General features: G+C 43.9%; 1 protein-coding gene across 4 annotated transcripts in view; it reads right to left on the reverse strand.

Annotated features, from left to right (window-relative positions):
• The window catches only part of LCP1 (lymphocyte cytosolic protein 1), a 138,028-nt gene that overhangs the window by 6,327 nt on the left and 104,059 nt on the right, over positions 1-27,642 (reverse strand). For all 4 annotated transcript variants that reach the window (XM_075591134.1, XM_075591131.1, XM_075591132.1 and 1 more), the window contains exons 7-14: positions 21,387-21,552; positions 19,201-19,343; positions 14,565-14,660; positions 13,443-13,638; positions 11,294-11,372; positions 9,004-9,118; positions 5,945-6,078; positions 3,694-3,817 (exon numbers count right to left, since the gene is read on the reverse strand). In XM_075591134.1, coding sequence (XP_075447249.1) covers positions 3,694-3,817; positions 5,945-6,078; positions 9,004-9,118; positions 11,294-11,372; positions 13,443-13,638; positions 14,565-14,660; positions 19,201-19,343; positions 21,387-21,552 — 1,053 coding nt within the window. The remainder of the gene's footprint in view (positions 1-3,693; positions 3,818-5,944; positions 6,079-9,003; positions 9,119-11,293; positions 11,373-13,442; positions 13,639-14,564; positions 14,661-19,200; positions 19,344-21,386; positions 21,553-27,642) is intronic.

Genomic DNA, 27,642 nt, shown 5'->3' on the forward strand with positions numbered 1-27,642 from the left:
CCTGTGCATCTAAAATCTGTTCATCAATTTTCACCACCTTGTCATACTGTCTAGCAAGGGCTGGGTCTTCCCTTTGCTTCTGGCGAAAGTCAGGGAGGTACAGGTCTGGTAAATCTCCAGGGCCCATATCCCCCTCCCTTTGGCCATCCCCAGCCATCACTTGTGACCTCTGACTACTAGAATGGTCACCTTGAGACCCAGATTTCTGCAACCAGTCCTGTTTGTCCAAGCGTCTTTGCTTCCGTGTCTTTTGAACCCGGTGTCTACTGGGAAAAAGGTCTGCAGAGAAGGGGAACAGTTTGCCAGGGTTCTCCTGAGCCCTAGAAGGAGGCTCCTCGTGAAAGACTGGGGCCATTAGGTCCAAAAAGAAAGGCCAGTCCCGACCGAGCACAATGGGGGCAGGGAGCCAAGGAGCGACTCCTACTTTGAGGTAAGCCTCCTGACTTTTACCTGTAGCCGGATTTTGGCCGTCGGATAGCGTTTTACATCGTCGTGTATACATTCTATGCTCCATAGGGAGTCAAAAGAACACACGTTGGGCGGTAACAGTTCCTGGAGGACCAGAGTTTTCCCAGAGCCCGAATCTACAAGGGCCTGGATGGTTTTTCCCCCAATCAGGGCTGGAAGTAGCCAGGACTTGTAATTTTCCTCAGTAAAAGCCGAGGCGACGGTTCTGCTGAATGAACACTCCATCAGTGGACAGTCCACATACCGGTGGCCTTGTTCTCTGCAGGCAGAACATGGAGAGGGTTCCCTCGCAGGAGGGGGCTGTGGATAGCGCTCCGCTGGACCGGTTACTGGAGACCAGGCATCTGGTGGGTCCTGTGGGCGACGTCCTCGGAAGTTCCTCTCACTTTGCGACGAGCCGACATCCGGAAGGAGATGAGGGTCTCTGCGGGGACCAGCATTTGGACTCCGTCCTTGCTGGAACGACTGCTCCTTCCGTTGGACTTGGCGGTTCCGTGACGGGCCATAGGTTCCCCATTGATCCGACCTCCCTCTTTGGGCGTCCGCAAGTGCCGGTGGAGTCGGGTCCAGGACGCTCGCTTGCTGCTCAGCCCCAAGGAAGTTCTCCACGAGTCGGACCGCCAAAGCTAGGGTTTCAGCAGTGTGGCGTTTTACCCACGAGCGTGCGGAAGGGGGTATTATTTGTAGAAATTGTTCCAAAACCACCTGCTCAAGAATTGCCTCCTTAGTGCACTCCTCGGGTTGTATCCAGCGCGTACATAAGTCCAAAAATCGCTGAGCGAGGACCCGGGGTCTCATCTTAGCGATGTACTTCATGTTCCGGAACTGCTGCCGGTAGGTCTCTGGGGTCAGACCTAAGCGATCCAGTATGGCGGCTTTTACTTGTCGGTAGTCCATTGCCTGATCTGCTGGGAGACCCTGATATGAGGACTGGGCTTCTCCTATGAGGAGCGGGGCCAAAGCAGTTGCCCAGCGATCTGTAGCCCAGCCCTGAGCTCCGGCAACTCTTTCAAAAGTCAGTAAAAAAGCCTCTGGATCCTCGTTCGGAGCCATTTTCCTCAGGAGTATAGGGGGTCTGCTTGCTAATTCTGCACTGGCAGACCCTTGGAATTGGGTCAGCAGCTTGGCAATCCGTTCATCCTGTGCTGCTTTTAGTCTTTCATCTCTCTCCGCTTGCAGCCGGGCCTGCTCCTGCATTAACTGTCCCTGCTGTCTGGTTTGCTCACACAGAAACTCTTTCAACATTTCTTCCATTCTTGTGTGTGTGTGTGTGGCCCTTTAACTGCAGGAGCCTTTTGAAAAAAACCTTCTCAATTCTTGACACCATATGTTGCAGGGTACATGCAACTACACACGTGGGTTTCTTGACAAGGCTGTTTTATTCAGCCTTAAAAGATATACAGCACACAAAACAAAAATAGCTTTCCATCAGCAAAAACAAAAATGGCTTTTTCTTCAGCAAACCAAACAAAACAGTTTCTCTTTAGCAGACAGTTGATATATAAGGCAGCTACCCTTTTTCTATGCAGGGGACAGACAGTTCACAATACAACTACTTTGCTACTCAGACCTTGTTTTCAGGAATCTCTTTACTTCTTACTCCTCTCTCATCAACAGCCAAGATCCATGTGTCTACAGCCTGGGTTTTAACACACCTTGATTAGGCAGCTGGGATCCAACTAATTGTCCTGAGGTTCCCAGCTGAAGTTAACCTAGTCAGTGCTGCACTGCAGACTAGACATAGGTTTTCCAGGCATATAACGGGTGGCTTTTATTTACCCTGTCACAGGTTCCATATTGGTTCTTACAACATGGAAAACCACAGCAGTAATGTATAGAATTGGTGATGGCATTGGAACACTTTTTTGGCCAATGTCTGAGAAATTTATTTATTTATTTATGTATTTATTTAGAAAGGGTTTGTGTCTCCAAAACGTTATACCTTTTTCTGCTTGAGTACAAAGTAAACTTCAGCAAACTTTTGCAACTCTACCTGTGTGCCTCCATCTTTTTTGTTGAGACACTGTCAGTGTCACAGTGCTGTTCCTGACTGCCTACAGCCATTGGGTAGTTTTAATGTTCAGTGCAACACTCACCCTATACTGATATTATGGACAGAATAAATAAGTGATAAAACATATATATTTTTTATCATTGAAAAAGATTCTGTACATTGCAGTTGTGCTTGATATATTGGAAGGTCACATAAGTCCCAACTGCCAATTTAAAAGTAAGGTTTTTCCCGCCATACTGTAATGCCTTTAAATGCCAGAATGCCTATGGGATTGTAGCTTCCGGTCCATATCACTAATGGAGGGATCACATGGCCCCGATCTGCCCTCTGAGGCCAGGGACTGAAGATAAAATCCCATCTTCTATTCTGATCACAGGAACTGCTCACTGGGAGCTCAGGTCACCATCTCCACTAGAAACAAGCAGAAAATCCCTGATGTCGGTGTAACACCATAAGGCCCCATGATCAGGGCCGCTGACAGATTTCATGGGGCTCAGGACTACAGTTTATACCGGGGCCCCCCCACGTGTCGGCAGCCCTGTGAGCCCCCGCCGATCACACACTCGTGAGCGACCTCCTCTATTTTCCCCTCTCCGTGTGTATTTCTCTCACTCTCCCCCATCCCTCCACCTCCTTCTTCCACCCCCTTTATCCACTATCATTTAATTACCCCCCTTTCAATCTCGCTCCCTCAATCTCCCCCACAATAATTACCCCCACTCCCACACACACAAAATGCAACACACACATAAAATGCAACACACACACACAAAATGCAACACACACATATACCCTTGTACCTCACCCCCCCTTGTATCTTGTACCTCACATCACCCCTCCTCCTTGTACCTCACATTCCCACTTGTACTTCACCCCATACTTGTACCGCACATCACCTCCTCCGCCGCACATTGCGCGCGCACCTTCTGTGCAGTGCCTACAAGCTGCTGAACTTCCGGTGCGGGGGCGGGGCCTGCACGGGAGGCCACAACAACAGTGGAGAGAGGTGCCTGCTGCCGACCAGGAGGAAATCTGAGGCCTGGTAACCGGCAAGGGGTCAGGTCCAACTGTCAGCGCTGGCTGGTCAGGCCCCCCGCAGCCTCCGGGACAACAGCCCCGGCTCTCCCCCGTCGGCGGCACTGCCCATGATGCCACCCCATGTAACATTGCCCTAACATCAAGATTAGAATGTTTATCTTTGGACGTTTCACCTTGAAACCAGATATAGATGATGACTTTCCAGCTTCTTTCAGTGATTCATTCACCCAGTGGACAATGGTATCATCGTTGACCTTCTGTCCTCCTCCAATGTCTTCAAGGATATTCAATGTGTACCTTAAACAAAAAAGCACCATTGTTATTGTACATCTAATAAAAAGAAACAAGCCTATGATTTAGTTTAGTAGCTAGGTGTCAATTGGCCTGAAATCCTTTAATCTGGAGGTAAATTCTATCTTGGTTTGAAATAGTGACCAATTCAGAGCCAATGCTCCTCTCTAAGCTTTTGTCATTTTATAAATTACACCATCTACAGTGTAAATTGTAAGGTGTCTGCAATATAAAATAACACCCCTCCTCCTCCTCTCTTTGACCTATCTTTCCTAGTAATGGAGTATCCTTGAATGGCGATATTTGCATTGAGGGTTTTAGGGATTAGCCATGTTTCTGTGAGAATGATGGCTTTGGGTTTATGAATAAGGCACCACGCCCTTAATGCATCCTGTTTGGGCAGCAGGCTCCGGATATTTATACAGTATGGGCAACAGATAGACCTTTTTGGAATTTGAAGAGGGTATTCTCAGTTGTATCGGACAGAGTTGAAAAGGGAGGGCTTGGATTAAGTTCAATATCACCTGCTAAAGAGAGGAACAGTATGAGTAGAAATTTGAGTAGTTGTTTGCAAGTTGTACATTTGTGATGTTTGCCATTAGAGTGAGCAGTGGTTGGTGTGCTGGTTTTCAGAGTTCTCCACCAACATTCAGTAGATAGTGCAAGGCTTTTGAGTAATCCAGGGTGTATAATGATATTGAGTGTGGGCCAGGAGGGAGGGGATTGTAATGGATATAGAGAGTAACATTTCTATGAGGCCACAAGAAAGAACAAAGTTGAGATACATAGCAGGTTCATTATCATAGGTAATGTTTCATGAAGCTGTTGTGAGCCAAGTGAGGGTGTGCAGACTAAACAGCAGAGGTGTGTCTTTTCCTTGCCCAAATGATTTGCTGAATTGCAATGCTAGGGCCTATTCAGGGTTTGTAGAGGGAGTTGGTTATAGGGTTGAGGGGTGGGGGGTAGGGAGGGTTGTGTGCAGTCTGTTAGGAGAGGTTGCAGTAAATAAGGTGTACAGGGGAGGATGGGAGGGGAAGGGAGGGTGGAGGGGTAAAAGTGCCGGCTGACAAGCATGGGATCATAGTGTGGTCATATAAGCTCACCGTTTGTTGTCTTGTGTAGAAGAGTTTGCAAAAGATGCAGTCTTCCTTCGTCCACCTCTAGTCAAACTATAGTCTAACTATATATCCTTATTTAAAGATGATCACTTTAAAATGCATCATTTTAGATGACAATGCTACCCTGCCAAGGCTTTCCCTTAAACTGGTATTACATTAATACATCTAAGCAGTCACATGACCCTCCCCCCAATAAATCTGCCTATTGCCTTGGCGGGCTATGTATCGAAGTCTCTCGACTGCAAACAAAATTGATTGCTTTAAAAAATCAGGTTGGGGGGGGGGGGGAGGGTTGGCTTCACTTTTTGCCTCTTTGTTGCAACCTGAAGACTTTGATACATAACTCCCATGTTGTTTTTGCTTTATAATAATACTAATAATAAAGATGTTTTTCTTATGTAATAATGCTTTTTTGCTGATAACATTTGCAGCACTGTATATAGACTTTTGCAGGCACCTCAATATCTGACTAGCACCTCTCTATCCACCTTTAAGACCCACCTTAAAACACACTTGCTTAACAAAGCATGTGAGTAGCTCCGTGGCTAATACTATAGACTCCTTTTCCTAATGTTACTTTTATGTCTGAAGCACTTATTTCAATGATCTGTTATTTGTATTATTTGTTATTTATATGATTGTCACGTGTATTACTGCTGTAGCACTAAGTACATTATTGGCGCTACATAAATAAAGACATACAATACTTTCAGTGGCTACTGCAAAAATGTTACAATGCAAAAACAGAGATAAAGGGCCTTATTTATTGTGTGGTGTTGAGGACTACGTCCTCTGTTTGAAGAGTGGTCTTATTACCACTAAGTAAGCTACTGCTTCAGCTCCTAAAATGTAAAGTTTTGGTTAACATTTTAACTGGTTGCACGATTAAATAATTCTAAAATACTAACATCAAGGGCAAGTCCAATTATTTCATTTCCGTGGGTGATTAAGAGACTTGTGCCTTCCAAAGTCCCTTACATTTACATGCTATTTCTAACATATTGATGCACTATACCTTCTCATCAGCTGCCAGAGCAAAGCTAAGGTTAGAGTGCGGTTTCCTTCGTGTAGATCCTGCCCTGCGATGCCCACAAGTGAAAACTTGGCCTTGTTCTTTCCCAGGTCAACGGCATAGTTGCAGTTTTCAAGCTGTAAAATATTAAGTGTTTGTTGTGAAAATCTGAGATACTCTATTTAGACGTTACCAAATCCAAAGTCATTCGCACTACAATTGATAATTGATTTAATTTCCCATTTCCATACGATATGGAGTTGCGATCTCCATGTTAAAAACCCCACACTATATCAAAACATGGTATGAAAACACAGACTCAACAAAGAAGATCTGCTCTCTAGAGCTAATTGCTACTGGAATATTGGTATAAGATTGATTAATTAGATTAATTATTCTTAATGGCATTTTGATGGGTCCCAGTTGTGCCAAGTCTTGATGAATTGCCTATTATATTTAAACACACACGCAAAGTTGCTCCAATAATAGCAGTAGCATTGTATACATTACATTTTCATCCACATGCTTATGTGAGTTTATACGGTTAGCCCCTGTTTTATAAAAATGAGCCAATGCAGGAGTCTAGCTAGTAGGTGGTCTAGTGAGGAAATATGCATTTTACAGAGCAAAAAGTATTAAACATATTTTCTCTTGGCAAACCATCTGTTTTTGTGAGTTACAAGCGGAATATGATCTAATAACAATAATTATTATTTTGTATTACCCATCAGCTTAAATCATTGAGATGAATAAACACTATCCATCAAATTGCTCGCCTGTGTATTAAATAGTGTATGGGTGGTTTATTATGTTTATACACTTGTTCCTTGGTACATCACTATAAAACAGTTATGTATTCGTTTGTGCCATCAATTTAGGAAAAGCAATACATTGGGTTGGCCCACGTAGAAACTCAAATTCTACTGAACATCATATTTAGCACACGTAATGTATACTTTGTCACCTCCACGACATCTGAAGAATATCTTCTGACAGAACAGAAGTAAATCTCCCTCTACACAAAATGACAACAAAGCATTTTAACTGATAATATAAATGTTACTGTACTATTATTCATGAACTTTATTTAATCAAAGAGAACATCTTACATTTCTTTCTCTGCTACTATAGAGTTTATCATGTACCGTATTGGCCCGAATACAGTACGGCCTCGCACATAATACGACCCTAAAGTTTTGAAGGTGTTCTACATGAAAAATAAAAGGTGTTAGGCTGCGCATATAATACGAGAACAGTTTTCTGAAGACATTTTTAGGAAAAAAACATAGCACTATATGCGGGCCAATACGGTATTTATTTTTTGTTATTTTGCAAAAACATGTAATCTAAAAAACAAGATTAAACGTGGACATCGCAACAGTTGCTGTTTTATATACACTTCTAATTGTTCATTGTGACGGGGATTAAAGGGTTAATACCTGATTTGCCATGCATTACTGTTGTTGCCCTGTCCCCACCATTTTTATTCCCCATGCCATTCCCTGTCTGCGAGGGTAAAAGACAAGATGCCTTGCTTGCCATACCCTCTAACCAACACATGATAGCAGATCTTAAATGTAAGGCAGGATGTATTGTTTTGTAAGTCCAAGCAGGAATTACTTGAACCTCCAGCTGTCATATGGGTGAATGAGCTTCGGTATTTGTATGACCAAGCCTCAAAGGGGTGTAATTATTTTTATGATGGAGCCTCAAAAGGCTCCCACAGATTTAGAGTCCCCCTGTCTAAAAGAGTGTCAATTATGACAAGACCCAGAGGCCCATAATGTATACAATACTGGCATACAGATGCACAGCAGATGTCAGGCTAGTGACCCCTTTAAGACAGAGACCAGACACAGTGGCCCCAAGAAATGGGTGTAGCCCAGGTATGCTAAGTGGCATGGGCATCAACCTGACCCATGCGCCCTGCCCACCGGACAGCCCTTTTGACCGGTCTTATGACTTGTGGGTCACTTGGCTATTTGTGGGGTTTTTTTTGTTCCCACGAGGGGATTGGATCCACATGTTAAAGATAGCTTTGGGCAGTCTATAAGTGTGGCTCCCCAGGTATGTACCAGTGTGATTCTTGAATTTTAATTCATGATGTAAAGATGCAAGACTTTGTTCCAGTACAGCAGCAACCAGTCCAGGAGTGAAGGGGTTAACAACCACATAACCACAGGACTTTTAAAACCAAGGCTGCATTTCTTGCACTGGCAAGCAAAGGACACTTTCTTTCGTTCCAAGGACAATTTCTTTCATTTCCTTATCCCAGTGAGTGTTGTTTTAAGTGTATTCTGCAGATGTGGTGTGTTTGTCTATTAAGGAAATAAATCACAATTTATTTTGCAACTTGTTCTGTTCAATCAAGTACCCAGAAATATAAATGTGTTGATAAAAGTTGATGTCATCGTGACATTCATAGTTCGTCATTTTCAACCATGACTTCATGGTCGCTGAGAGTGAGGTACAGCCATGGGTGGTTGCAGAAGAGGCCCATCCAACCCTCTCTCTCCAAGGGCCTGACTTAATATTGGGGCCCTTACCTGGTACTTCACAGGCCCTTGCATGCCAGTGGCCCTATTGATGTACTAGGTAGTTCATAGAGAAATGCTAATTTTCCAGGGGCTAATGGGTTCGTTGTAATGGAAGTGGCGCCCCCTCCACTTTGGTTTCCATCAGCCAGGGGAAGAGCAGTCAAGTGATCTCTGCTGAAGTTCTCACAGGGCTGCAAATGCTAGAGGTCCTTTTGTTACACTGGGGTTTTTTATTAGGCCCCAGGATTACTTATTTTGCATGAGGTGAATGCTATAGCTGATATTGATCTTTTATTCTATATAAACATTAGGAAGAATGTTATCCATTACTGCATATGTGCAATAAATAATTTTCTTTCCATGTACACTATCACGAGAGTTTATGTCAGCAGCAAATACAATGCTTTTTTTTTTTAAATTCCTTAAAATAGTTGAATAAATATGCGAAATGCTAGTTTTCCAGAGACAGGATCATGTTCATAAATAATTAATATAAGACTAGAAAATCTGCTCTCAAGTCTTTACCTTCTTCATCTTTTCTCCCAATTTAGGATAAGGTGGTTTATTGACTCTGTTCCAATCGACTGGAACTTTAATCTTTTCATACAGTTGGAAAATCACAAGGGCATCTGACAGGTCACTGAAAAAAGGAAGCAAATTACATCACTATTTTAAAACAGCAATCTCACCTACACATTTCTTTATATATATATATATATATATATATATATATATATATATATATATATATCCAGAGCGGAGCTGCATCTTTTTTTTAGCTCCGGGGAGCGTACTGGTGAAAATGGTGGGTCTAAATCTCCCTCTTGGGGAAACTAAAGCCGTCTAATCCTGTGTGATCCGGGGGCCATTAGAAAGCCGCAGCTCCATCGGTTGCGGCTTCCTATTGACCGATAGTGGGGGCCATGTTGTTTTCTCCATAAGGGAGAAGTGTCGGCTAAAACTCATTATCTAAGGAACTGGAGACTCCAATTATGTAAAAAAATACTGCAAATACCCGATGAAGAGGAGGACTTCTGTTCAGCAGTTATTGTTTAAATCATTTTTAAATGAAGATTATCCAAGCTTCTAGTTATTTAATCCAAAATCATAAGTGTTTCCACTTCTCAGAAGCTCAAGAGGTTTTCAGAGACATACAATATTGAAATATAACAAATCTGGACCAGCAAGAGAATAAAAAGGCTGCAAACACTACACCGAATGGATCTGAATCCCCTACCTCTCATACCCTTTCTTTGAAACTCCCATCCTAACATTACTTGGGAGATACCCACACTGCCTACCTACATATATTGGTTACAAATGTGTCTCTCACGAGAAGCTTTGTCACTTACACTGGCTTTTCCCTATCTAATAAATAAGAATACTACAATGATTGCATTTACTTTGCTACACCAACCAATTCACTGTTACTCTTTCTCTCTCATATACCTTCAAATACTTTCTGGGCAAGCTACCCGTCTATCTGAACAAGCTCCTCACCCCTACCACACGCAGCACTTATCATCCGAGATCTGACTCCAAAAGACTGTTCATGGTCCCAAGGTTCAGCAAAGTATCCGGCCGCTCCTCCTCTTACCGTACACCACAAAACTGGAACAGTCCACCGGAGACTCTCACAGCCACCACCAGTTTAAGTTCTTTCAAAACTAAAGCTGTCTCACATTATAATCTGGTCTGTAACTGTTACATACGCCTATAATATATATTATCTCTAACTGTGCATGCTATGTCTTGTATATAATGAATACCCTGTTCACTTATGTAACTCTATTTGTAACCATGTATTATTTGTCATCTTAACTCTGTGCCCAGGACATACTTGAAAACGAGAGGTAACTCTCAATGTATTACTTCCTGGTAAAACATTTTATAAATAAATAAATATACTAACACACCAAATGTACAGTATTTATGTAATTATTCTGTGTCATAATTAGAGATGGGCAAACCTGTCAAAATCCGTTTCCCAGAATTTCCCGAGCTTTCCATCCACTATCTGTTCCACTGGATAAAATCCGTCGTCGGATTGTTCCAGTTTCAATCCGTGGTGATTAAGTCTGAAAACCGCCGTTGGATCCAATTCTTTCGGATTTTTAAGTATCCAATCCGCGGGTTCCGCAATCCGCAGATAACAGAATCCACGGAGATTGAATTATTAAAAATCCGACAACGGATGGTGGAATCCGCTACGTGGATTGTCAGTGATAAAAAAAAATTCGGATAAAAGACAAAATCGCCCTTTTTGAGACTGATTCGCAGAAATACGGAGACCAAAGGAACCGACCGATGCGAAGCGGATCCAAATCCGCAAAAAAGAATTCGCCCTTCTCTAGTCATAATACAATGCTAATAGAATAGTCAAATCTTGGGTGCTTGAGTAGAGATTCCTTTCCCATAGGTTTGATTTGTCAAGAATAATGCATTGAGAATAAAAAATATTGATAACAGGACATTTGTTTAAGTAGGAAGAGAAGATCGATGTCGCAGCCATCCAGACACAGGGACTCACCAGGAAAAAGTTAAAAAGGTATGTTCATTCGAGTTACATTAAAAAAGACACTCAGGACGGACAAAAAGAAAGAAGGACCTCCTCCTACGCGTTTCAGGCATGTACTGCCCTTTCTACAGTATTAGCATTGGCAGCAATGCAGAGATTAGATCTGCTCAGGATTAAAAAAAGAGACTGGTTGGTTGTAACAAGTCCCACAGATCCTGAAAGATCACACACTGTTAATGTTTCTTTCTCCGGTTTAATTCATTCATAGGATCTTTACACATTTCTGCATTTATTTACCTGTATAAGTGATTTACACGTGGATTAACGCCCAAAGAGTTCATCCAGTTCCTGAATGTTCTCTCTTCTCTTGTTTCACCTGCACAATTAAAAAAAAAGATAAGCTTATAGGACATGCATAATTCACTGGAATCCCAGTTTAAAAGCTACAAGTAAGCCTCGCATAAATAATCCACACAACACAATAGCCAATTCTTTGCCTTGCTTGTTTTTATACCGTGCGTCGGTAAGCTGCACTGAGACAAAGCCTTGAAGATTGTAATAAATTGTATCAAAATAAGAAGTAACTTCATCAGTTCGCTTCCCGCCCTGTATTCATTGCTGCATTCACAAGTCAAGTAAACATAAGGTCAGACTACCTTGTTATATAGTATTTAATGCTGTACTTTGTCATTTATTTTGGGGGTTATAACGTAGGATGCAGTGGGTAATGACAGGTCTTTATAAAGTCATATATACTGTAGTTTATTTCTACGCGATTAATGTTTAGGCCCACAATAGGGAAATTTTATTAAATTGCAGGTTATTTATCATAGCGCCAGATATATCAAGGGAAAATATGCTATTTAAAGCAATAGGATTTTTGTATATGTTAAATAATGTGCATTACTTTTGCACTGGTTATGTTCCAATTGTTCAGGCAGGGGGTTTTATAAACAGATTCCCTTATCTGGAAATAAACATACTGCTTAATGACTTTTATGGACTTCACTTTAATTCCGCGATTATAGTAGGCGCGACGGCACGTGCAATTTTGCACGCTGTGCGAACAACTGCAGCAGCCGTATCGGGGCGGCCATAGTGTGTGCGGGCGCGATGCAGAGCGACAGCGCAGCAGAATTTTCAACCTAGAAATGAATTTGTTTTTTTTCCAAGTGGCGGCCGCGTCACGCGTGCGGTTCAGCCAATGAGGGCGAACCAGCCTGGTGACACCTCCGCCGTGTTAGTCCAGTTGCGATAGTACAGAATTAATGAGTACTTCAGGTGATACCTTTTTCTATTTGGACCAACAATTGATATCACAGGACAAGCTTTCGAGAGTTCTCTCTGTTTAACATCCCTTTCTCACCCTACCTTATCTACATCTGTTTTTTTCTCTTTCTTTTTTCTCCTTTCCTAATCTGTTTTAGCCACATAATTCTTTGTAAATCAGTGTTGCTGACCTGAGTAAGGCCTAGTCCCCGCTGGCTACTGCAGCGCCCACTGTGGCGGACGCTGCAGGGACGAGAGCCCTCCCCTCAATGGTGCCGGGCCCGCTGCGAGGGGGGGCCGCAGCGCTGTGGCGAGAGTTGCTCCTGCTCTCAATAGAATTGAGAGCAGGACTCGCGACGGATCGCTAAGCCACGCCCCCCGGCGGTTCAGCCAGTGAGGGCGAACCTACCCTGAACATCATGGCCGCGCCCCCGTCACTCCCCCGCCACTCCCCCCCCCCCCCCGGTCTCTCTTCCTGCAGCTCATTGCAGACCGGGGAATCGGCTGCACGCACCGCCAGTCTCATGGGCGCGCGTGCAGCGGAGGTACTGGGGCCTCAGCCTAAGAGAGAGAACTCTCGAAAGCTAGTCCTATGAAATCAATTGATCGTGGGCTGGACATATCATGTCATAGATCAGAGATGGTACGCAACTGGATTCCAAGGGATATCAAAATACCAAGACGACGACTAAAAGTTAGATGGGAGGTTGAAATCAGAACGTGTTGGAGTGATGTGGACAAGAGAGGCTTGCAACCGCAGTACCTGGAAGATCATTGGTGAGGCCTTCATCCAGCTGTGGATTGGCAAGGGTTGAAGATGATGACGATATAACTTTATATATAATATATAAATAAATAGATGTATAATACAGCTAAGCGTTAACAAAACGAAGTATAATGTATCCTACATTATGTTTTCTATAAGAGAAAGAACTTTAGAAAACCGGAAGAGAACCAAAATGAAATGTTTCTGCACGTTTTCCCTACTTACTGGTTAGAGTGTAAGCTCTTTGGAGAACAAACTCCTTTTCCTAATGTTTACTCTTACAGTATATCAGAAGTTCTTATTCCCATTGTGTCTCATATTATTCTGACGGGTGTTTTACTGATGTACATGGACGGCGCTATGAAAATAAAGATATACATACAAGCATACATCCTTCCATTTTTTCTTTACCTTCAATAGAGCTCCAGTCAATGTCCTGGTTTTCTGGCTTCTGTAGGGCAGGGTATTTGTTGAAAAGGTTAGCAATGAAAGCCAAGTTAAGCTTCGGATTTCCACGGACGACATCAGTGGCGGTAACAAACTGGCGGCAGCCCAGCCTGTCTGACTGCACCAGCATGCACTCTGCTCTCTTCAAATCATCTTTCTCCTGTGGACAGACAAGATAGATTCCGCATCATTTAAATAAAGGCACAATAAGCTTTGCATTGAAATAGACCTTCTATTCACATTTTTAGGACATCTGCACTATTATTTCATTGTTTGATACCTTTCTTACTTCTCTCAAGTCAATAAACAATAGTTTTAGGTTACCCAACCGTTTTTTTTTTGTATTTTATTGTAAATATATAGAATATTTTTTTGCAGTTAAACAATTCTCTGTTCTTGAGGATGGCGCAACTGCCCTCTATTCAGGATAGTTTAGGGTTTACTGGGTTCATGTGAAACTGGGTCCCTGTTGCTTACAAGTGATGAACTGATGATCTCAACTATAATAACCCATTTCCAAGTGAACTTTTTATATCAATCGCAAATAATTTAGCGCGAAAAAAACAAAGAAATAATGTAATTAGCTTCCAGGAGCAATTGTAATTATACTGTATTTACTGTAGCTTTTCTAGTCTATTTGAAAAGTAAAATATTTGAAAAAAATATACTTATAAGCACATTCATGTCTCAGACAGGTTCACAAACCTGCTTTTCCCCATAGTCATTTAGCATACAATGCTCCCACTGCAGCAAGGGATTCTGGGTAATGATATGCAAAGAGCACTCACCGTTTAAGAGAAGGATTAAATAGGGGGGGGGGTGGGGAGGGGGTGTATATCAGTTGTGTTTCCTTCTACCTTCATGTGCCTAGTATTTTTCCATAGCACTGTGAGATGGGCATCAAGATCATTCACCAAGTGATGGTAGCCATTACTGAGCAATAATGGCCATCACCTAAAGTCATGGGGTAACAACTTTGTTACTGACCCCGTACTTTACATACTCTGTTATCTGCAGGGAATCCAAGTTTGCGATAGTACTAGGAATGTGAGGAGGGCTGGCATGGACTTAATAACCAGTTCTTACCCTGAGTCCGGTCATATCAATGTCAACAACAGGAACCGCATCATCATCCCCCTTTGGAGCAACTTGATTAAGCAAGTGGTAGTACGCTTTGCAGTCCTATAGTAAAAAGAAGCATGATACATAATGTATACTATATGCAGTACAAAGAGAGATACTGAAAAACAGAGAGCAGAAGAGAGCTACTGTGGGATTCGTATTCAGTTTGCTGTGAAGTTTCCCCCGTGCTGGAGAAAAGATCAGCTCTGTTCCCATGAATGGAGCTTAGCTCTTCAACACAGAGTTCAACATGTTAAACATGTCTGTGGAACATCTTAAGTGTCACATATGAAGGGTCTGGGTAGCTAATATTGGAGTAACAATTGGAGGTGAAGAATACAAGAAGAACTGGACTCTGCACTTTAACACCCACCCTGCAACTGCGAGAACGTGACTTTCTAAATGCTCTGACAATGTGTACACATCTGTAGACCCCGTTTCTAACCTGCTGCTGAATCTTTAGTGCTGCATGGCCCTCCCAGGCCTGATTTATACACCTGCTCTTTCAACTCCTACTCTTCTTATCCTCCAATACCAGTGAAATTCCTCCTCCTACCTCTCTCCCTGCCTCTCACTATGCCCTCCCTATTGCTTTTTTTTGTTTGCTGTTTTCTCACTCCTTTGTAAACTTTTCTGTTCTCTCCAACTTCCCCACTCCCCTCATATCCACATTTCTTCATCTGTCTTCCCCTCCACCTATGCCTGTGCCCATACACTGCACCACTATTTACACACCCTTTTCCCAATAACTTCTACACCCGTCAATAAAAAGCACCCCCACAAATCCTCTATTCACCTCCTCTACCTACTCCTCCTGGTTGCTGGGGATATCTCCTAATCCTGGAGCCAGCTATATGCACACCAGCTTTCACCCACGCCTCCCTGCCACCTCTTCCCCTTCTAATGGTGTTAATCCATCTAATTTAATACTGACTAACCTTAAAACCCACACTGCAAAAGAAGCCTCCCAATAGCTTGCACTCGTGGCTATTGTCCCACACCTAGTCACTCCTACCAACCATTATGGCCAAGCGCTGCCACCTACTGCACTTCTTCCCTCACCTGCTGTCTCTGTAAATCTCCCAACATACCACTTAGATTGTAAGCTCTCCGGGGCAGGCAGTCTCTTTTCTATTGTCTGACTTTGCTGCGCTTATTTTATTATTATAATGCCCTGTGCTGTACTGTCTTTGTGAAGCGCTAAGTACACTGTCGGCGCTATATAAATAAATAAAGACATACATACATACATACATACATACATACTGTACATACATACATACATACATACATACATACAGTACATACAACAACACAGTGAAGACACTTTCACAGCATATGGAATATGGACCTATATTGAAAAGTAGTACATACTAACAATACAAATATAAGGCCATATTTACTAAGCTCTGCTATGCTGCAGGACCCATTCTGGCACAAGAAGACACTGTCGCTGAAAGATGTCTTATGGAATAGCACCACTTAGTAAACATGGCCGTTGTTTTTATGTGGCTAGAGAACATTGTTGCAGCCTTTCATACAAAATATATGAAATCCTACAGTATTATCCTAGGTAAAATGTTGCCAGTGTGGCATATTGCCTATTTCAATTCTGTTTACTGTTCATTTCCTTTTGTTTAATCTACCTTTTAAAAGATAACAAGCGACGGTATCACCAATTGTGGCATTTGTTCATATCTATTTGTTAATTAAAAATAGTTGACTATCTGATTACCTTTTATTCCACGGGCAGAAGAGTTGTACATGATAATGTGGATATTGTTAGATACGTAAAGGTTTTATAAAGAGGAAGAAAGTAAAAAATATTTGAAACAACAAAGCGCTACAGATTAGAAATAGAACTGAAAACAACAGAACATTATTTTTGTGTTTAATTTAAGATCGTAACTCAGTTGTTTTATATGCCTGTGCATTGAAAGCTTTTATAACTATAAACTTAAACCGTGCTATCCCAAGTAGCCAGCTACTGGCAAAGGTTACACTGCTTAAATGTATTACACCTTCAATTTCTTAGGACCTCTTAATCCGGAAGTGTTTATCAATCATGTGTTTTTTTTTAACCTTTTTGCCCGCCCTGGGATTATCTGAGATAATGACGTTGTGGGGCCGTTGAGCCCCACAACGCTGTACAAGCGCTTGCTGATCACACAGTGGCATGTGGGGCAAGTCTCAGCGCGCCATGTTTACATATAAACTTTAAAAAAATGATTTAATAATACTTATTGGTGGCCGATTGGGGTGAAAAAGGCACAATTCGCCCTTTCAATCATGTCACTTTGGTCCTAAGAGGGATTGTCCATTTAAGTCTTTCAGCGTTATTCAATCTAACCCCCTGTGGTACAAATGTAACTAAAGTTCAAATGGGAAACCGTGGAATGGTCCCAGGAAAAGGATGACATGTTAATATATAATAATTTAAACCATCAAAGCATGTTTTTTTTTTTTTTGCTTTTTCAACATTTAGTTTAAAAGTCACGTGATAATTTGGTGAGTATTAAAACATTTCTCTGTACATCTCTGGAGCACATAGTATATTCAACATAATCCTTGTACATTGAAGGCCCTGTTATTTGCCCACCGCCCTTTTTTTAACAGAGTTAGCAGCGGGTCCTGGAACTGAACCACGCTTTTTCAGCTGTGGGGAATCCCTGCGCCCTTAGATATCTACAGCTGGAAGAAGCACAGGAAGTCCCCTCCAGGGGAAACAAAACAGAGGTGTCAATCTCCCGCATCACATGGACCAATAGATAGCCATTGCGGCTTCCTATTGGCCCACATAATGCAGGGAATTTGAATAACCCGGAAGTATGGCGGCACCTTTCCTGGTATGTGCATCGGGATCAGAGAGGAGCTGCTCCATTAAAAACAGAAATATAGTAGTTATATTAGTTCTGGAACTCGGCTTTTCTCCCTCTACACATTATCTTACTGTCAATTATTTGACACTTATGACCATCATTATATCTTTGACTATCCATGAAATGTCTGTAAATTGAATGTATAATCTCTGCTAATTGAATGCAACCATGTATTATTAGAACTCTGGGTTTCCTGCTTGTCTCATGTGTAACAAAATAATTGTATTTAATTGTAGTTGTTCTCAAACTGATTGTAAAGTATTTCGATGCCCTCTTAAATGGAGGCCTGTATTTACTGTCAAAAATAAATGTTGATGTTGATGAATACACCAGTTTTTCTACCATATCTATGCACGTGACATACAATTTTACATATCCTTTTGTGGAACTGTGCAAATCCTTCTGTTGAATGTCATAGACAGACACTTGTGGTTAGCTCCTCCTGGATGTCCCACCATTGTCTCAAGCTAAAGCTTCTTAGGCCCAGATCCTCAGAGCTGAAGCATGCTAGAGCTTAGCATTATTTTGTGGATGTCAGTTTTTTCCTCCTTTTTGCTCCAACCCAGAAATAAACCGCTGATCACAATTTCCCTGTGAATCCATGCTCACGTCTACCGTTTGGAAATGATATTTGACTCCTTCCTCAACTTGACCTTCCACGACCAATCCATCTACAAAATTCTGCTTGTGCAACAACCAAACCTCTAAAACACCACTACCTTAAGTCTTTGTGGTCTAAATCTTTCTGACGCCCTCGCTTACCACTAGTTCTATCATTTCAGCATGCTGCTACCAGAGCAATTTATTTCATCTACCTAACAATTATTCTTTTTATATCATTCTCTATGCAGTCAGTGTTTCGGTTTTCCCGACCCCTCCATAAGAGTGTGATTCAGCTATAGCCATTGACAAGTGGTGATGGGTATTTCACTTTAATAAATACAGTAGATCCCTTTTGTTTTCTCTTTTTCTATCAACCTTTTTTTCTCTGTGTGACTGACCTCAGCTTCTCAACTGCTTACTTTTTATTGCTTCTTCTCACTCCTTTATTCCCAAAACCCTTTTATCTCTTTCGTTTTACAGTTTACTCTCCCAATCTCTTTGTTTTTGTTTGGTTCATTGTACCCCTCTCCTCAAAATGTCCACATACTGTACATCTCTTTTGCTGTCTCAATAATATTACCTTCTTCCATCCTGCCCCAGTTTTTTCCTGCCCCTCCCCCGTTTCTGTCCGTTTCCTCTCTCTCCACATCTTACTACTGCGCGTTTCGCAGTCCTTTTCCATGAGTCCCCATCTCTTCACTTTCATGTTCTTCTACCTTTCAAGTCACTCTCCACCTTCACACTCTTTTCTCATGGGTCAACCAATCTAACATCCCCTGCACATTTCAATGCTTGTTGGAATAAATTAAGGTATATGGGTACACTGGGGTCTATTTACTGAAGTCTTCTAGCAGCACAACTGGGGTAACACTGGTGCAAAAAACAGCACCATGTGTCAGGGTTCTGCTCGCCACAAACCAGGGTCGGACCGCGAGGTCTGCAAGGTAAGGCAACCAGAAAACCGTGGAGCGGATTCCTTACACCATGTCAATAAAGGGTAAAAATCCTATTAAGACCAATTGGAGATTTGCCTTTAGTTTTGCACTGGTTTTGTCCCAGTTAGCAACCAGTAGACTCAAGTAAAAACCCTCCACCATGTGCACAGGATCACAACACACCTTGATGTCCGTGCTGAAGTTGTTGATTTTGTTGCAGCCAGCTTTGTCCAGGTGATAGTTGGCCCATCTCAGTAGCAGTTCCTCTGGGGAAAGTCTCATCAGATCCTCAAGACTCTCTCCATCTCGCAAGAGGGCAATTAAAGCTGCACACAATAAAGGAAATATGAGTAATGGCTTGAATACATAACAGAAGCAATAACACCAAAACTTAATTTAAACAGCGTCATTTGCACTGTTCATTATCTTTAATATAACTATACATGAAAAAATAGTTGTAAGGAGTCAGATTAAGTCACTGTTAACTGTGACCAATCAAGGGTATGCCGCTCATTTTAAATTTCTTCTTACAATTGTCTTTACTTTTTCAATGTTATTATTTTAAGAGTCATCTGAAGTCTACAATTTTGTTAAAACTGTGACTTTTATTTTTTTCCTTTTGTGATTTAGTTACTCACTCAGCACCAATACTGCATACAGAACACATCTGTTCTGTTCTGTATCAGGCAGTGTTGTGTTGGGTCCGAAAGTAAAACACCTGTAGTCTTGTTATAATCAGCTAAATTAACTATCTCCTCCATAACCTGCAATACTTGCCCACACTCGTAAAATGATTGAAATGCTAAGCTTTATCAAATTATCCTTATACGTATATTTGACATTGCTTTTTTTTAAGAGGTCATGTGTTCATTTTGCAGATGTGGTAACACAGTATTATTAGGATTATTATTATGATTATTATTATTATAATAATTTATAGCTCCCCAACATATTGCATAGCTCAGAACCATGGGATGGAAAGTCAATAACAATACAATTAGAGCATTAAAAAAGTCCAGTCCTTTTAAGTTCTTATCTTATCTTTATGACAAATGTGTTCCGTTCTTGACATGTGTGACAACCTCCAGCAGTTTTCTGTTTCTAAGATATATTGCTGTATCTTATAATCACAACTGCATTCCTTCCTCAAATAGGTATGCGGCTGTTAGTGCAGCTGTCTCCTGATAATGTAGCATGTGTGCAGTAATAAGTGTTCTACATCCTGTGATGTGAAAAGCTATTAAATATATCTTAATAATAAAACAACCACAAAAGTGGACACGATGTTACATGGCTAACTGCCTTCCCTTTATTGAATTGAATCATCATTTTATTATTATGTTTGGTTCTCGGTTTGCTATTATGACAGAGTAAGGTAAAACAGGGCATAAACATTGGATGTATGCATATGCTTTAAAATCGTATGTGGTATCAGGTAGTATTATGCATCCACTAGCAAAGAAGAATAAAAACATTGTGCTATAAAGCATCAATCCAAGCGGCTGGTTCTTTTCTCCCGTTTTTTTTTTTACATAGGATTGAGACAGGTGGTTTCAGGAGCTGAACCCCATTAATTTTAGCTCCGGGGACCCGCTGCTTCCCAAGATACTTACCTCCATGGGGGGTGCTGATAGCCGCTCTGGCTTGCTGGCTGGGTTTCACTTAATGGCCGCTTTTCAGAGCTTCCGCACCCTGTGGGCCAATAGGAAGGCGTGACGTGCGGCCTTCTATTGGCCCACAGGACGCGGGAACTTTAAACTTGCAGGTGATACCGGCACCCCCTTCAGAGGTTAAGTACCTCTGGAATATATCAAAGATGTAAATAGATATGTATTTGCGCTAAACTATATAGTTGGTGTAGCACTCACAACCATCAGCTTCAAGGATGCATATACTTTGCAGTCTCGCGTGGGAGTGCAGGGACCCACGGACCAACTGACAGAGTCCCTGCACCCTCACGAGAGACTGTGGCCTATATGCTTACTTTAAGCTGATGTTTGTGAGTGCTATACCAACTCTCTGCTAATTATACTGATCTATTTTCGACATATTACATTATGGTTGTTTTTTTCTTCTTTCCCCCTCTTCCCTCCTTTTTTATGTGCTTTGTGTTTGTTTGTTTGTTTGTTTGTTTGTTTGTTTGGCAATACACAGGTTTGCGCACATCTATTGTTTGGATTTTTGGACATATCTCTGAAAGCTGGGGGTCTCCGGAGCTGAAATTAATGGGATTCAGCTTTGCGAGACCCCCTGCTTCGATCCTATGTAAACGATTAATAATAAAAGAAATGTAAAAAAAAAAACGGCCCACTTGGATTGCTCCTGTAATGTGCATATAATATCTATATCAAATAACTGATAGCATGCACCTTCATTCCTGCTCAGCTCGATGTCGGCAAACAAGCCGATCTTGATAACTTGCCACAAGAGCCCCAGGACCAGGTAAGGCTTCCCCTCCTTCAAGTCCTCAGCACCGATGTTCACTACATGACACCCAATAGCAGAGGCCGAGTTCAGGGCCAAGTTCAGATTCTCCTGAATACACAAAAGGAAGCAGCATGAGAGCAAAAACGAACATAGCCCTATACCAAGTAAGCAGGAGAAGCACTGCCGAAAAATAGGTGGAAAGGGTACTGGCAAAAATTGGAGACAATGTTGCTTGTTAATGTATCCCTAAGGCCTCGGGCATGGAACGGGCATAAGCGCTGACCCGTGTTGAGGCGCGCTTGTACTTACCTGTGAGCCCCTACAGCCGCAATGAGAGCGGCTTTAGTAGGGGCTCGCCTACGCTTCCGCAAGCGCGCGGAAGCGTAGGTCTTAGCAGAATTTTAATTTTCAGCGCTCGCCGGAGCGCAGGGCCGGTCACGTGAGCGGTTCGCTCTGTGACGTCACTGGCCCGCCCGCCGACACGCCCCCGGACGGCGCGCTGTCTAAGGCCAGGGAAAGCATCCGCTTTCCCTGAGCCTCAGCGCGCCTCCGCACGCCAGCAGGAACCCTGGCCGAGGCCTAACCCTTTCACTTTGTTGTAACCCATTCTGTTGCTGGCCACTCTTGCAGCAATGGCATTAGGTGCGAAGATAAATAAGAGAAACTCAATGAAGAAATTCCACAAAATGGAAGAAAGTGACAAATAGGCATTAGAGATATTCGGGGTTATTCGTTTAACTGTGATAGTGCCGATAGGGTCACTGTTGCATGGAAACTCCCATTCATGGAATGTTCTCTGTCAGGCCTGCACAACTTGTAAAGCGAGAAGGGTCGAACTGCTCCAAGAAAAACAGATTCGGGCCGCACGGCTAAATCATCATCATCATCATCATCATCATCATCATCATCATCATCACCATCATCATCCTCCTCATCATCATATCTCCCCCAGCACCTCTTATCATCATCATCCTCATATCTCCTCCAGCACCCCTCATCAATCTCTCCCAGCACCCCTCATCATCCTCATATATCTGCCCCAGCACCCCATCATCCTCATATCTCTCCCAGCACCCCTCATCATCCTCATATCTCCCCCAGCACTCATCATCTTCATATATCTCCCCCTGCACCCCTCATCATCAACCTTTGCGAGACTCACCCTCTATCTCACACCCCCATCTCTCCCTCACCCATACACAATACTCCCCCTCCACATAACACACAATACCCCTCTGCAGACCACACACATCCCACCCCCTGCACCTCACCCCCTCTGCACCTCCCCCCTGCACTCACCTCACATCACTCTCGCTCCTGCATCTCACATCACATCACTCCCCTGCACCTCACCTCCCCCCTGCACCTCTCCTCACTCACTCCCCTACACCTCACCCCCCTGCACCTCACCTCACTCCCCTGCACCTCACCCCCCCTGCACCTCACATCACTCTCCCCCTGCACATCACATCACCCCACTGACACTGACACTCTGCCACTGACACACTGCCACACTGCCACTGCCACTCTGACACTCTGATACACTGCCACTGACACACTGCCACTCTGACACAGACACACTGCCACACTGCCACTGACCCGCTGACCCGCTGACACACTGCCACTCCCACTGACACACTGCCACTCTGACACACTGCCACTGACACACTGCCACTCTGACACAGACACACTGCCACTGACCCGCTGACACACTGCCACTCTGATACACTGCCACTGACACACTGCCACTCTGACACAGACACACTGCCACTGACCCGCTGACACACTGCCACTCTGCCACTGACACACTGACACACTGCCACTCCCACTGACACACTGCCACTCTGACACACTGCCACTGCCACACTGACGCAGCCACACTGCCACTCTGACACACTGCCACTGCCACTCTGACACTCTGACACACTGCCACTGCCACTCTGACACACTGCCACTGCCACACTGCCACACTGCCACACTGCCACTAGCTCTGAGGAGCAGCTGCAGGGGGGGGGGGGGTCCTACCTTTCACTGTGGAGCATGGCTGGAGGGAGGGGGAGCCATCTTGGGCCCTGGCAGCAGTCACCTCACTTCCTGCTCTCACTAACAGGCTCCGCTGTCACTAACCCCGCCCCCACCCTCTGCAGTCAGACCGGCCTCAGCTCTGTCCCTGCTCTCCTCTCTGCCTGCACGGGATCGCATCAAACTGCTGCCGTTCCTTCCCTAATAGGCAGAGGGGGCTCAGGGAGTTGGAGGGGGGGAGGGAGGGCATCACGATGCTCCTTCAATGTGTCGTCAGAGTGGGCTCAGGAGGGGGTGGGGAGCGTGTCAAAATGCTGGCGCTCCTTCCCTCCTGTGTCTGCAGAACGGGCTGGGGGGGGAGGTGGCATCACGGGCCGCACAGGGAGTCCAGGCGGCCCGCGGGCCGAATGTTTTGCAGTCGTGTTCTATGTGATAGTGCCCCGATCAACACTATTGTAGGTGTTGGTTGTCACGGGAGAACAGGACTAACACACCAGGGATCAATGTGCCAGACTGAAACATAGAGTTTATAAAATTAATTTATTGGAAAAATAAATATCCACAGCGATTTACAGTAAATCAACACACACTTACAACTGGGACACTGGGGTTACCTTATAGACCTGGATGCAGGGACCTTCCTAAAGAGATATTCCCTGTTCTAGGTTCCTGCAGACTGCAGCTTCTCCCAGTTACTCGTAGCTGCTTTCCAGCTACCTCCATTCCCAGCTTTTCCTAGCTGTTCCAACTAAAACACTCTGACTTCACAGCTAAGGCCCAGGACATAGTGAACTCAGCGTCGCTGAGCCGGGCTGAGCCGCGCTGAACAGATGCACAAAGCCCCTGCATCTGTTATCAGCGCGGCTATAGTTTCTCCCTCCGCATGCGCGCTTATGCGTGCGGAAGCTGAGAAACTTTCCCGAGACAGGCAAGCTTGAAATTTGCCGCTCGTGGAAGCGGAGGGGCGGTCACGTGACCGCTCCCCTCCAATGGGGCTACAGCTGGTCCGGCATTGTAACTACAGACACCAGACCAGCAGAGGTGTGTGTGTGTGTGTGTGTGTATGTATATGTGTGTGTGTATGTGTGTGTGTGTGTGTGTGTGTGTGTATGTGTGTGTGTATATGTGTGTGTGTATATGTGTGTGTGTGTATATGTGTGTATGTGTGTGTGTGTGTGTGTGTGTATGTGTGTGTGTATGTGTATATGTGTGTGTGTGTATATGTGTGTATGTGTGTGTGTGTGTGTGTGTGTGTATGTGTGTGTGTGTGTGTATATGTGTGTGTGTATATGTGTGTGTGTATGTGTGTGTGTGTGTGTGTGTGTGTGTGTGTGTGTGTGTGTGTGTGTGTGTGTGTGTGTGTGTGTGTGTGTGTGTGTGTGTGTGTGTATGTATATGTGTGTGTATATGTATGTATGTATATGTGTGTGTATATGTATGTGTGTGTGTATGTGTGTGTGTGTGTGTGTGTATATGTGTGTGTGTATATGTGTGTGTGTATATGTGTGTGTGTGTGTGTGTGTGTGTGTGTGTGTGTGTGTGTGTGTGTGTGTGTGTGTGTGTGTGTGTGTGTGTGTGTGTGTGTGTGTGTGTGTGTGTGTATGTGTGTGTGATGTATGTGTGTGAATATATTTATCAAAGTTGCACAATGTTAATAAATAATTTATTCTCACAACATGTCTTTTATTTTAATTTTTAAAATATTATGTAGCCGGGACCCCTTTTCCACCCTTTTGGTTGTTATGGGTGGGTATGCTGCAGTTAAGGAACACTCCGATAACGGAGGTTCCGCATAAGGGAGCCGCCATGTTGTGGTTGGCGTCAGCGCAGACTTAGCCTAGCAGAGGTTGCGCATGCGCAGAGCGAGGAGGAGGAAAAGCCCGCGAAGGAGGTAGAGCACGACGGGTCCAAGCAGCCCCCGCGGGTCCCCGTAATGCGCCTGGACCAATGAGGTGCGAGGCCAGGAGGAAAAGGAAGTGGTTGCGCGCACGTGAGTCAGAGTTGGTTGGAGAGGAGAAGGAGCTTCGGTGTGGGGAGGCAGACCGCCCCCTACCTAGGCCGCATGCCCCAGGCCCAGTTAGGCCCTGAGTCCCCGTAGAGACAAGCGGAGCTAGGGACTGGCCATAGTTAGGTTCTGGTTCCCGTTATTGCCACACCATCACCACTGGGACAGTTCTAAGTGAGCGGGAGGTCTGGGCTCACTTAGAGTCGCAGCGTGTCGGGGTGGGATCGCCCTAGACACCTACGGGTGACATCATCTACACCGCGCTGATCCTTTGGGAAGATTGTAGCCGCACCGGGTACTGGAGTGCCCAGCAGGTAATTCTAAAGTGCACCAACGGTACCATCTTTCATTCAGGACTCAGTGGCTGCGCAGTCACACTCATACACATTTCATTGACTCACTTGAGGGTGGGAGAACTATTCCCAAGGAGAACTGGACACGGGGTGGGAACACCCGGTGAAGGGAAATGGGAGGGTGAGCGTTTGGCGAGACGCGAGTATAGTGTCTCCTCTAGGGAGGGACACCTGTTGATATAACATACGGTTACTGCAAGTAAAGCTAATTGGTTAAGGGATATTGCGTGTGTGTGTGTTATGTACATAAGTCCTGCGAAAACCCACTTCCCCTCGGGCGGAAGCTGTCGCAGGTGGAGGCGCAGCACCAAGTTATAGGTATTGTGTGTACCCCAGGCTCTCCGTGGCAGAGGCTCAGACCCTGTGAGCCTACAGGTAATACAGAATATGGTAGTGGCCTGTGTTCGCTAGGAAGCAGGGCTACAATTATATAATATACACACACACACACACACAGGTTCCCCTGTGACACACAAACACACAGACCACTTCAAAGTGACACACACACACACACACTGACAGCTACCAAGTGACACACACAGTGATACCCGCCTCCCAAGCGCGCTTGCTGTCTCCTCTGCCAGGACAGCAAAAAGCTCCTGGTAGAGCGAGCGGCAGCAAGCATCAGCACCAAAGTGTGTCCCGGGCCTTACAAAGAGCTGATCTTATCTCATCTAGCTATGTGTTTGCAATATGACCCAGCCCCTGATTGGTGGGGGGGAAGTGCAACACCAAACACAGGGAACATCATAAACCACTTTGCAACAGTCCAGCTGAAAACAAAATGAACCCCTGGTCCCTGAAGTGCTGGAACCAGGATACAGAATACATATACACATATAACATAACACAAATGTATTACTGACAGGTAGGGGTAATTACAGGCTTGACTTTTATTAAAAGCAGTTTATATATATATATATATATATATATATATATATATATATATATATAATCAAAAAATAAATAGATGATACCGTTCTGTGGCTAACGAAATGCTTTTATTTGTGCGAGCTTTCGAGATACACTGATCTCTTCTTCCGGCGATGTTACAATGAATGAAGCAAGGATAACTTGAAAACAGTGTCTCTTGGAATGTTATCTGTGCTTCTCCTTCCCCCGGTGTGGATGTGTTTTATGGCTAGAGGTGTCAAAGGGTAACTGAAAGCAAGTGAAGAAAGAGTGTGTATGTGTATCAGTGTGAATAAAAATGAATGGAGAGCCCACAGTATAAACAGTGCTCTACACAAGGTGTGTGTGGAGTGAGAGGGATATAAATGGTGTGGGTGGGTGTGGAAATGTGAGAGTTTGTAGCACAACTAAAAGTGTGTGTGGATACTATGTGGTCCCTATTGGTGTATATGGATGGAAAAATAAGGAGTATTAGTATGTGTGAGAGACAGCTGTGTGTGCATACATATAGCACAGTATGTACAGACATGGCCTTTAGCGCTCATGGGAAGAGAGTTCGCTAGTGTCAGTAATGACTCATAAAATTTCGATCTCTGTTTAGGCCACTGCTAAGTGTCCCGAACAGTTGCATAAATTTGTATTCATGCAACCGTCTCTCTTTCGGGGTTTTAAGATTACCTTTGAGTATGGCAACCCTCAGATCGTTCATCTTATGGCCAGAGTCAGAGAAATGTTCGCCAACAGGACTGTCTCTTGTTCCGCGTGTGATGCTGTGGCGATGCAGGTTCATTCTCTTGTTTAGCCCCTGTCCTGTCTCACCTATGTAGTAGCAGCCCCCTGGGCATTTCATGCACATGATGAGGTACACGACATTGCTTGAGGAACAGGTGAACCCTCCTCTGATTT

The sequence above is a fragment of the Ascaphus truei genome, chromosome 3 (genome assembly GCF_040206685.1).
Source record: "Ascaphus truei isolate aAscTru1 chromosome 3, aAscTru1.hap1, whole genome shotgun sequence".
Lineage (NCBI taxonomy): Eukaryota > Metazoa > Chordata > Amphibia > Anura > Ascaphidae > Ascaphus > Ascaphus truei.